The 12727-nt window shown below is 39.0% G+C and overlaps 2 protein-coding genes across 2 annotated transcripts in view; one reads left to right on the top strand and one right to left on the bottom strand.

Annotated features, from left to right (window-relative positions):
- The window catches only part of samd11 (sterile alpha motif domain containing 11), a 73027-nt gene extending 69994 nt beyond the window's left edge, over nucleotides 1-3033 (top strand). The window contains 1 exon segment of the mRNA XM_051097338.1: nucleotides 1285-3033. Coding sequence (XP_050953295.1) covers nucleotides 1285-1527 — 243 coding nt within the window. The 3' untranslated portion in view covers nucleotides 1528-3033.
- Nucleotides 3034-5931: 2898 nt separating this feature from the next.
- The window catches only part of noc2l (NOC2-like nucleolar associated transcriptional repressor), a 34374-nt gene continuing 27578 nt past the window's right edge, over nucleotides 5932-12727 (bottom strand). The window contains exons 18-19 of the mRNA XM_051096346.1: nucleotides 6475-6591; nucleotides 5932-6301 (exon numbers count right to left, since the gene is read on the bottom strand). Of these exons, the coding sequence (XP_050952303.1) occupies nucleotides 6171-6301; nucleotides 6475-6591 (248 nt within the window). The 3' untranslated portion in view covers nucleotides 5932-6170. The remainder of the gene's footprint in view (nucleotides 6302-6474; nucleotides 6592-12727) is intronic.

The raw sequence follows: 12727 nt of genomic DNA, 5'->3' as shown, positions 1-12727 counted from the left end.
GGACTGAGTTTGGAGACCTGTGCCATAGAGAAAGGGTGGGCAACTCTGTCTTCACTGTCCTGCAGAATTTAGCTCCAGCCCTAATCAAACGAACATAAACAAGCGAATCAAGGTCTTCAGGATTATAGGTGTGTTTGATCTAGGTTGGAGGGTTGGATCTAAACTCTGCAGAACAGGGGACTTGGCCAGAGTTGCCCATCCCTATCATAGAGCAAAAATGTCCTATCCCAGAGATGGGCAACTTCAGCCCTGGAGGGCCGTTGTCCTGCAGAGTTTAGCTCCAACCCTAATCAAACACACTTGAAGAAGCTAATCTAAGTTGTCAAGATCACTGGAAAGTTACAGGCAGGTGTGTTTGATTAGGGTTGGAGCTAAAATCTGCAGGACACCGGCCCTCCAGGACTGAAGTTGCCCATTCCTGTCCTATCCTGCTTTTTGAGGGCCACCTTCCTGAGTTTAGCTTAAATGTTAATTAAACACACCTGAACAAGCTAATCAAGGTCTTCAGGAGCACTTAAAACATCAGAGCAGGCGTGGTGGATAAGGTTGGATCTAAACTTGTCACTGAAGTGGCCCACCAGAAGCAGGAGTCTACACTCCTGATGTAGTGCAGGGGTGGTAAACGTCGGCCCTGGAGAGCCGCAGCCCTGCATAGCTTTGCTTCAACCCTAATCAAACACATCTGAACAAGTTAATCAAGGACTGAAGGAAAGATACAGGCAGGTACGTTTTTATTAGGGTTGGAGCCGAACTCTGCAGGACTACGGCTCTCCAGGACTGGAGTTTGCCACCCCTGATGTACAGTCTCCAAATTTGGTTCTCACAAACAGTACCTAGGGGGGCCCACAAGATAGTCTGTACTAAATGAACAGATAAGAACTTCTGGCTAGAAGATATTTATAATTTCTAGACCTGTGGGGCCACTTTCACGATCTTGCCCACGGCCCAAATAACCTACAGCAGAGGTAGGCAAGTTCGGTCCTAGAGAGCCACTGTCCTTCAGATTTTAGCTTCAGCCCTAATCAAACACACCTGAGGAAGCCAATCAATGTCTTTAGGAAAGGTGACAGCATCTCTCTAGGACTACACTTGCCTACCCCTGACCTATAGATAGGACCACTTGTTTTGTCGTTGTTTCTTCACGTGTAATCACAATTCTACATTCATTAATCAAAGCAGACATGAAAGCAATCATCTTGTATCACTGGTACTGTACATCCTTGTGCACTTCCTGTTGGGCTTACAGTGTGAGAAATAACGCTGGCATGTGGCTGCTTTCCTCAGGTGGCGCGACGTATTGGCAGAATATTCTACATGACCAGCTTCCCGCTGGCCCTCCCGCTGCCGCCATCTGCTCTGCGCCCCACAGACAGAGACCCCCTGCCCGCCGAGACCCGCCCTCCTTCTACCGGCAGCACTTCCTCCCCATTCAGCGTGCCCCCTCCCGCCTGCCGCGCCTCCCCCAAACAGGAGAACGGAAACCCCTCCTCAGCGGGAGCTTACGACTCCACTAAACCTCCCTCGTAGAATTGGCCATTAAAACTCTTGACTGCTTCTCCATATGGCAGAGGCAGTGCTTCAGGGAGGAGGTAAAAACGGAGAGAGAGGGCATGAAGGGGGCCCTCTTTGAACTATTCTTTCCTTCCTCTTACCCCCTCTATCCTCCCTCCCGAAATAAAAAGCAAACTTGAGGACCTTTATGCAGAGGCACTTAATCTTTTTAGGAAAAGTGTGGAGACGTGCAGAAAGAAGAGAGACCCTGATGAAACGACACGGGCTAAAACAGCTCCACCCTTCGCAGCGGCTGTGTGGGAGCCAAAATCCAAAGATGTGCAAATAGGGACTTGGGGACGAGACAGGAAGTGTCAGAGTGTGCGAGAGATGAACGTGAGCAGACAGCTGCTCTTGAACGGCATGCCAGAAGGAGGTACACATACGACATTGTTTTGTGTCAGACGTTGGAGGAAAGCAACATTCGCTGCGATGAACTCTTGTGGTACCTAACGTTCTCGGGGAGCGGTGAGCTTCGAAAGAGACGCTTTCTTTTTCTGCTTTCACGCCAACTCCTCCAACTTCCAGCCGTTTCAAATTCTCTGGAGTTGGTTTAGCTTTGAAAGACTAAATCCTCCAAAGAGGAATAAATATAAGAACAGGATGGAACTCATTTGCAGTCTTGACCAGTGCAACTATGCATTCCACAGTCCAAAACCAAAGATGGATGGATGTGGAATTTTCAAATGAGATCTAGCGTTGATCTCAGCAGTGACGAAACAAGGTACACGTACTAGAGGAAGCGGAATGGAAAAGGACCTCAAAAAAAAGCGATGTGTAAAGCACTTAGACTTCCTGTGACCAAAAGCCATCAGCCAAAGCAATGGCCCAAAACTCTCACCCGACAAACATCTGGGCCCGTTTTAGTTTCACGACCCCGCGAGAAAAAGAGCATTAGGGAAGGATGTGCGTCCCTCCCGATGCCGGTCCGTAGATGGATTAATGCCATTGTGAGGTCACACTTACTGCTGTGGGAAAGACATGTTATCCTGAATTGTACAGAAACATGCTCAAGATGAGAATATACTGAAGATGAAATAAGTGGTACGTTTTGTTAAATGTAGTTGCACGAGTTAAAAATCTTTATTACTGAACAAAATGTGACTGGCTGACTCGGTGGTACTTTTGTTCATCTTTTTCTGTTTGCTGTGTATTCCAGTTGTAATAATCATGAGCCCCAATCTTAAATGCCACTTCAGCATATAAATGAGAAAAAAAAAATATTTATAGGAATTTGTTTGCTGTAGTTAGAGCGACGAAATATTAAATTGTCCTTAAATTGATCCCAAAGAACAATACTTTTCTCTTTGTTGCAGGGAAATGGAAGGCACAAAGCTCTTTATGCAAATCTTTGAAATGGTTTTTCTTTTTAAATATGTAAGCAATTAATTAAAATCGTCTCTAGATTTCCCATCAATGTTTTGTCTTCATCCTATTTTTCTATTCTCTGCTGGGTGAAATAAATCCTATTGCAAACTTGCAGATGCGCGTTCCTCTCTTTTTTCTCCGAGTAATATGTTTATTTCCAAACTCCTCCGCAGTAGGGCAGGGAGTGGCGGCCCCAGCGGACGGTAAATCCCCTGGTTAGGGGAGGGAGCGTGTGAAGTGGGGGGCAGGGTTCAGGTCAACAACAGCTGTCAGAGCGTCAGGTTCAGTCGCAGGCCAGGGCCCCTGTGGCCCCCGCCTAACCCAAAGAACAACTGACTCTCAGGGACGTCCGCCATCCGCCCCTTAAAAAAAAAAGAAAAAATCTTTTTACTACACCCGTGACTGTCGGCGCCAGGTGCTGCATGTGATAGACTATGCTCCTAGTGATAGACGAGTAAACCTGTTACCCAAACACAGGCATGATGCATGCGGCAGCTCTAGCGCAAACTGAATTTACTCTAATGCGGCCCAGCTGACGTTCAGTCACGGTGGCCTGAATTTAACGTTGCTTGGCGTTCTGAACAGCACCTCAAGCTGAGACTGATGGAAAGAACAGAACGCAAAATATGTACCATTATGCAACAGGAAAGATGCTTCAGCCATAAACAACAGCTGTCCCTCCCAGTGAAGTTAAGAGAGGATGGTTTTAAGAAGTTAAAATGAGGTGTTCCAAACCTTTATGACGAGATGGTTTTCCATGCAACTACAGTGAATGTGCACATTAAAAATGATGCAGAAACACTATAAAAGTTGTTGATATGATGTGTGCTATATTCAAAGTCTTCTGACGTCTTATGTTAGGTTTGAGACAGATCTAAATTTCTCTCTCAAGAACGAGTTCAGTCTAATTCCTAAACAAATTATTCAGATTTGGGAACTGGATAAAACAACGCCATTAAATTAGTAAAAAAAAACAAAAAAAAAAACTTCACTTTCAGAATAAACATTTCCTGATAATTTGCTCACACACGTCATTCAAGATGTTCATGTCATTCTTTCTTCAGTCGAAAAGAAATTATGGTTTTTGAGGAAAAACATTCCAGGATTTTTCTCCATATAGTGGACTTCAATAGTGGTCAACAAGTTAAAGGTCCAAATTGCTGTTTCAGTGCTTCCAGATCTTAGCCAAGGAATAAGGTCTCATCTAGCGAAATGATAGGTCATTATTTATTAAAATATATATATATATATACTTTTTAACCACAAATACTCATCTCGCATTAGCTCTACGATGCATTTCTGTGTTCTTCCCCCTGTACTTCAATTCAAAAAGGTAGGGTAACTCATTTTGTCCTCCACCTGACATCGTTGTTTTATCTTTTTTTTTTTTTTTGTAATGGCCGTTTGACCTTCTTTGCACATTTGCTTTGCAAACACTTTGTACTTTACCTTACCTCATATGTGTGTGACTATGTAATGCGTGAAGTGAAACTAGTGCAAAAGGAGCATGTGGTTAAAAAGTTTTTTTTTTTTTTTTTTTTTATAAATAGAAAATGACTGATTGTTTTGCTACACTAAAAAATGCTGTTTTTTTTGTTTGTTTTTTTTTACCCAAATGCTGGGTTTAGTCCGTTGGGTCATTTTATTTGGTTATTTTTAATATTTTACCCAGGTGCTGGGTAGTTTTTCTGTAAGTTGCTGGGTCATTTTTTTAACGCTTGATTTTTTTTTTTCTACCCAACCGCTGGGTTGAGCCTGTCTCTCATGAAACAACCCAACTGCTGCGTTACAGTCAAAGCATGGGCTTTTGAGTCCTCTACAGGAGAGAGCATTTCTCAGCCCCGCCGATTTGCACTTCTTCAGCGAAATAAAGGTTTGTATACATTTTATTTCATTTATAAGGTCTTTACTGTCCTGTAAATTGTATTATTTTACACAACGCAACATAAGGACAAGATGTCAGTCAACTGCGTCAGCAGCGGTTGTTTCGCAGGATGGAAATGCCTTTTGCCTTGCATAAAATTAATGGATTTTATTCGTTATCATACTGTTTACTCTTAAAATAAGTTCTCTAATGTCAGTACTGTTTGTTTATGGGCAGTTTTTTTGAGTCAGTCATGGTGTCTTTCAGCTATGGGTGAAACGCGAGGCCACTGTCTTAAGTTTACGGTTAACCCGACAAACATCAGCCTTTCACCGGCTCAGATTTCGGCGACAAACCGGCATGAGAATTTGTGCTATTTTGTTAAAAAGCGATTACAACAGCGGTTGAATACACTTAAATTCATTTAACAAGCATTGTTACAAGCATTGTGCCAAATAACCCAGGATTTTTTAGAGTGCATATAAGACCCTTATTCCTTGGTTGGGGTCGTGTAGAGCCCTTTGAAGCTGCATTGAAACTCCCATTGAAGTCCACTATATGGAGAAAAATCCTGGAATGTTTTCCTCAAAAACCTTAATTTCTTTTTGACTGTAGAAAGAAATGGCATAAACATCATTGATGACATAGGGGTGAATAAATTATCAAGAAATTTTTATTCTGGAAGTGTACTAATCCTTTAAAGTGAATAAGGACGATTTAATTTTTTGACTATTCTAGTAGAGTAGTCTTTCTTAACCAATTTCCTACAGCAGCACTAGAGCTGTGTGGAGTTCTGGCAGCTAAAACGCTGCTTTAAAACATTTAGAAAAAGCCAAGCGGTTTCAGAAAGTGACGTGAAAGCACTGAAGGGGAGAGATGTTTTGGCGAGAGAACAGGCTGCTCTCTGTTTCTTCTCTTCCTCTCTCCCCACCTGGGCAGCACAGCCTGGCAGTGGATGATACGAGCGTTTGGCAGCCTGGTGCTCAGGGCCGACCCCGTGCCTCCACCTCCCGCCTCTGGCTTACCCATTCACCTCCTCTAAACACAAACAGTGCCCTCGGCACAACAATGCAACATCTCTGAACACTGAGGTGAAAAAGATAGCCTGTAGTAGTTTTAAAACAAAGTTCAGATCTCAGAAGTTTTCAATAATGTCTTTAATTTGATAACCTTATGAAGCGTTAGATTAATTTGTTGTTTCACACTTTATAAAATGCAATGGTGTAAAAAAGAAACATGTAATTACTACAACAGGGGCTGTACAAGGCTCTTAAAGAAGCATTTCACCAAAAAATGTTTAATTTGTTGATGAGCTACTCCTTTAATAACAGTATAAATCATGTTTGGATGTGAAATGGAAATGTCCCTCTGGTGTAACACTGTGACTTTAGTCCTGATCAGAGAGCTCCAGGTCCTCAACCATATCTTCATCTCCTTCAGCCACGTCCTTCAGCTCTGTGATCAACAACTTCTTCGGTGCTTTTCCTTTAGAAGACGAAGGTTTCTTCTGGTCACCGTCTGAAACAATGACAAAAATGGGGAACAGATAAATGACACGCTAACTACAGTTTAGACTGTATGAGGAAAAACAAAATTATGCTGGAAACAGAGAAGATTCCTCAGACATGAAGCACAGTGAATATCTAACCCTGCGCAGACAATTCTAGCTCATTACAGAAACATATAATCACCTGAATCATCCTCCTCCAAGTCATCTGCAACCTCTTCATCGTCATCATCATCATCATCGCTCATGTCTGAGAGGTCCTCGAGGCCTTCATCATCCTCATCAGAGTCACCCTTTTCCACTGCAAGATCATGAAAATATTCATTTGCATTCATTTATTTCGTTCAGTTGTAATCCAATGGCCTTACAAGTGATCTTACTGATACTAAGGAAAGGTAAACAGGTTGTTTCATTTGGCATTTTAAAGTCAACGTGAAATCAAAATTCATTGGTTCATGTCAGTCCAAAATAAGGCTGCAACGATTCCTCGATTGTATTGGAGTATTCAATTTTTAAAAAATCTTCTGTTCCATTTCCCCCGTGTCCAGTAACCGGCAAAAAAACCTGGCATTCCACATATTAAACCCATTTAAAAATTTAAAACAAACGCTACGGCTCAATTGAATATATATATGTAGCGGGGCAAAAATCAGCGGGGCAAAAATCTCATGTTTTAAAAGTGATGTTTAATTAGTGCTTCTCCAATAATGCATTTTGACTGTCAGTGTCTTTGATATACAAACAACGTGCTTAAACTACAGCAGGTAATTGTGTCAGATGTGTGGATTGACAATATTAATTTCTTAATTAAAAAAAAAAAAAAGGAATTTTTGGGAAAGGGAAAGGGATTGGAAAAGGTCTTTGAGCTGGGATTCGAACTCGGGACACCCATAGCACAACAGCGCTGTATGTTAGCATGCTGCCCACATGGTTAACGGCGTCGACAAAAGACAAAAGACAAAAAAAAAAAAAAAAAAAAAAAAAAAAATCTGTTGAATCATCAATTAAAAAACCCATCATAGAATCTTTTAGTCAAGTTTTGTTAACAAAAACTGAAAACAGCATAGACTAAGTATTACTTCTGCGGCTTTTCCATATAATAATCACAAAATTCAATTTTATTCTAAAAACTCAAACAATAATGTGGTGTTAAAGACTGCTTTAGCTGCCCCAGTTGTAGCACAAAATAGACATAAATGAAAAAAAAATCTGAGAAACCTAAAATGATTCAATCATGGAAAAAGACAGCTTGTAAAGAAACAGCTTCTAAATAAATGTTACCTTACCTCAGGAAAAAAAAATTTGTCATTAAAAACAGCCTTTTGCTATTTAAAGGGACAGTTCATCCAAATGAAAAAATAAAAATTCTGTCATTAATTACTCATCCTCATGTCATTCCAAACCTGTAAGACCTTCGTTCATCTTTGGAAAACAAATTAAGATATTCTTGCTAAAATCCGAGAGCTTTCTGACCCTGCATAGAGAGCAACACAACTGACACATTTAAGACCCAGAAAGGTAGTAAGAACATTGTTAAAATAGTCCATGTGACATCAGTGGTTCAACTGTAATATTATGAAGCTATGAGAATACTTTTTATGTGCAAAGAAAACAAAAATAACAACTTTATTCAACAATTTCTCATCTTCCGTCAGTCTCCACCACCATTCACAAGAGTACTCACCATGGGGCATGCTCTCGAATTTCATCAAAAACATCTTAACCTTTGTTCTGTAGATGAACGAAATGTCTTATGGGTTTGGAACGACATGAGGGTGAGAGACTGAATTTTCATTTTTGGATGAACTAACCCTTTAAATTTTTGTACACATCTCAGTTTTTATTTGAGTGCTCATTATTTAATTTATTGAGTATTAAACAAGCTATTTTCAGTTTTGGGTTTGCTAAATTAAAACTTCTAAAAAGTCTGTAAGTGAATACTCATGGTTACAATGTAACATTTAACGTTTTAAAGACAATCTACGCACATGAATTCCCATTTAACACACTCAACAGAAAGAGCTTGCTTGATTTTAGTGGAAGCATTCGTCTACAGACTAGACTACACCGCAGATGACCTACCCATGCTGCTCACGCATAGGTTACTATTTACATGACAAAAATAGAGGCTAGCTTCTGACGGCAATTTAGCCTGGCTAATCCAGAGGTGTGTGTGGGAGTGTCTCGTGCTCTCTGAAGAGGACGGGGTTGAAATCCCTGAGCTTTGAAGTGGGATTTGATTAGATGCTGCCTGGGAGGTGAATGGCAGCACAGACACCTCCCCAGCCAGGCACCCTCCACCCTAATTACCCAGCACACACTGGAGCCAGCCAGAGGGGGGAGCCGAGCTTAACACCAGGCACACACCTTGCTGCTGAGAGGAGCCTCATGCATCTTAATATAACTGGCGACCGGCTGACCGGAGAGTTCAGAGAGGGTACAGAAAGTCCACCAGGAGCACGAGGCAAAGACTTTAATGACTGCTTGCGGCCTGATCAATACAGTGAAAATGTAGGAGGGCGAAAAAAAAAAATGTATCAAAGACACAATCTACATGTTGCTCTCAGCACTGAAAACAGCCTTGACACAGCAACACTGAAAATGAGGGTGTTTACAAACTGTGCAAACACACTTTAAAATGGAGAAACCTCAAGCCAAGTCTTTGAGAACGCTGATAGCATTAAACAACCTGGCACACTGCAGCCACAACAAAATAACAAACACGACTCAAGAATATTAACAGGCCAAAAGCAGACCAAACCAGCAGGTTGTGAAGCACAGCAAAACTTTAGAAACAAACAAACTAGAAGTTAAAAAAAAGCCATCAGACTACCTCAAAATAGTGATAAAAGGATACAGCACATTAATTAGACAATATTGGGGCAACCTGAGTTTACTGGAGCTTGGAGATTAAGTCTGAGATTTAATTAATGAATAAAATTAAATGGAAGAACTATTCATTTTAAAGAAGTATTTAATACTTCTTAATTAAAGAAAAAATAAAAATAAAAATTGGGGTCAGTAAAAGCCCAATTCACAAAGGCTGAATGTATTTGATCAAAGATACTGTAAAAACAGTAATTTGTGAAATATTATTAAAATGACTGTTTTGCATTTTAATATATTTTAAAATATAATTTATTTCTGTTATGGCAAAACCAACGTCAGCGACACACAAACCTTCAAAAATCATTATAATATGCTGATTTGGTGAACAAGAAAGACTTCTTATCATTGTTAATGTTATGTGCTGACTAATATTTTTTGGAAACCATGATACATTTTTTTTTTTTTAATTTCACTTTTTTCCCCAGGCCTGTTAATAGTATTACTACTACTAAATAAAATTATTATATTTACCAGACTTTTTTTTTAATACCAGAATTTATTTACCAGAAAAATGTAAATGCATAACAGTATTTCTGGGAAAAAAAAAAAAAAAAAAAAAGTAAAATAATAATAAAATATATATTATTTTAAATAAAATCAACTAATCAGAGATACCTTTGATTTTATTCAATTTTACAATTTAATGAAACTACTAAAATGAAAACCAGAAAATTAATAGAAAAAACAGAATTTGGTAAAAAAACAACAACAAAAAAACAAAAAACAAAAACATATTTCACAGGCTCTTAAAAATTTAATTTTTGTTAAACTTAAATTGCTGTTAAATTGTGTAAGTTTCATGATTTCATTTAATTAGACATACTTTTTGATTTATATTTTTGTAACCATTAAAACAGGCTGGAAAAATTTAAACAGAAAAAATGGATTTTGAAAAAATATTAATTTCTTTTAAAAAAAGCCTGACCCCTTCTAAATGCTAGTGTCTATGAATTTCTTAGATTTCTTTAATTAGTGAAATGAATGAGCCTTCATAAACCATTCTAATAAACTGATTTGCTGTTCAAGAAACTATTATTATTATTATTATTGCCATTATATATATGCTGTTGTTCTGAACTTTGTACTTAAAGAAACCTGAAAAAAGTTTTCAACAACAACAATAATAATAACAAAAATAATAAAATGTGATTTGAGCAGCAAATCGATTTAAAAATAGATTTAAACAGTTATTTTAAATAGTAAAATATGTACAAAATTTGTACTGTTTTTGCTATACTTCGAAACAAAAAAAATGCAGGCTTGGTGAGCATAACAGACTTCTTAAAAAAAAAAAAAAAACTATTCAAAAACATCTGACTGGTAGTGTAATAATATTACTAAAAGGGGATATTACTACTATAAAAAAAAAATACACAAAATATAATGGACATTCTGTGTTTTAATGTTTTAAATGAAATATTATGCACACTGAGCTAGCTGTCATTAAATTGTATTTATATTTGCATTAAACATTGCCCATCAGCAACTGCTTGACCACTACGTTAACCTTCCTCAAACTCCAGCACAACCAGTCGCAGTAACAACCTAGCGTCCAGAGTATGGACATGTCAATACTGGTATGTCATGTGAATGTACATGAATGACATTATAAATAATAGTCTCTTCCTTCTACTTCCACCGTTGTCCCTCCCAAGCCTCTTTCCTCACTACGGTCACACCAGCCGCTAATACTAAATCTCTGCCATGTGACTGCCATAAAACCAACTGCAGAAGTGAAAATGTCTTCATCAAAAGTGTTGAAAAGCAAAATATATTTGTTGGTTTGGAAAAGAAATAAAACAAAACAACAAATCAAGAAGAAAAAAGGGCTTTCTGTTTGACAATATGCAACCGAGACCACAAATTAATATATTAAAGGTCACGTGACTGTGTTCCTCGGGTCTAAGCGCTGGAGGTATGGGGCCAGTTAAGCCGTGTGGTGAAGGAGCGGCCACTAACATCTTTCCAAGTGAATGTTTTGAATTACAAACCCCCACTGGGATCCAAGTATGCAAAAAAAAAGCTTCCTGTAAGAGAGAACAGCGTAAGAGAGAGCGAGAGACAGACAGAATGAGAGAGAGATTTGTAGGGACTCCACACAATGAGCACCAGATGTAAAAAAAAAAAAAAAAAAAAAAAAAAAAAAAAAAAAAAAAAAAAAAGCCCTTCCTCTCGCCTCCCACCTCCATGGGACTTTTTCCGCGGCTGTCGGCCTGTCGGCTCAGGGGCGGGAGGAGTGGGAGAGTGTGGCATGTGTCCGACACATGACCCAGCACACAACTCCAGATATAGAGTTAAAGAGGAGAGGCAAGTGCACGTCTGACAGCTGACCTGCCCTCTACTGAGATCCATTCACACAGAGAGACAGAGAAAGAGAGAGAGAGAAAGAGCACGAGGGAGCGATATTGGGCTCACACATCTGAAATGTATTTATTTGGTGCATTCCCTAGTAAAAATGAATATACTTTAAATACATTTATTTCATATTAGGTATTGTTCAAATCTGTTACTATATTTACTGACATATTGCTTGAAAACTTACTGATATCAAAATTAAACTTTACTTGAAGTACTACTTGTGCATTTCTTAATATTATTCTTAAATGTGTTTTCATGTCACTATAGATGAGGATTGTATGATCTTGGAATAATATCAGTCTTTAAAGTCCCCATTAAATCAAAATTGAAGGTTTTTTTGGCTTTTAGTATGAATATGTTAGTCTTAAAGGGGTCTTCGAATGCCCATTTTCAAGTTGATATGATTCTTTAGGGTCTTAATGAAAAGTCTATAATATACTTTGGTTAAAAATTCTCAATGGTTGTATAAAACAACACCCTTTTTACCTTGCCAATATCAGCTCTGCAAAAATCATCCCATTCTGGTCGAGGCTGCTTTAAATGTTAATAAGCTCTGCTCGCCCCGCCCCTCTCTTCTCTCTGTGGAGTGATGAGCCTGTTTACTTTAGCCGCATTTAGCCGCTAAACTTGCTAACTAGCATGTTATTAGGAAAGGTGATTGCAGAGATTCATAAAAAAAACCCTTATACTCACTTCTGCTGTAAGTGAAGCTGGATCACGAATGATTTGCGTGAACGTAGATGCATTTACGTAGATCGGGAGGCACATTCCCTTAACAAACAAACGTAATCCACTGCATCTTCAGCGGCTCAGATGTCGGGAGTAAATGACGACCACTAGGTTCATTATTACATCCAGCAACACAACACCCCAATCACTCAATCGGAGATATTCTTGTCTAACTTACATCCCTGCTCTGGCATCGAACAATGGAGGTCGGACTGTTACAGCTGATCTGAGGTAAGACGCTCATGTCAATCAACTATCGTGGGAGCGGCCTCTGTGGGTGTGACGCCACAACATCAGGCATCTGAGAATGGCTCGATTTGAAAAAGGGGATATTATTTTTACAGATTAATAAAAAAACCACTGCATGGATTTTTATCTTTATAGGGTAATTTGTACATACACTGCCAACACATAGTAATGTTCAAACAACATGAAAAACTGAACTTTGCATCCGATGACCA

Source organism: Labeo rohita, chromosome 23, assembly GCF_022985175.1.
Source record: "Labeo rohita strain BAU-BD-2019 chromosome 23, IGBB_LRoh.1.0, whole genome shotgun sequence".
In the NCBI taxonomy this organism is placed as follows: domain Eukaryota; kingdom Metazoa; phylum Chordata; class Actinopteri; order Cypriniformes; family Cyprinidae; genus Labeo; species Labeo rohita.
This window is presented reverse-complemented; position numbering and strand designations above follow the sequence as displayed.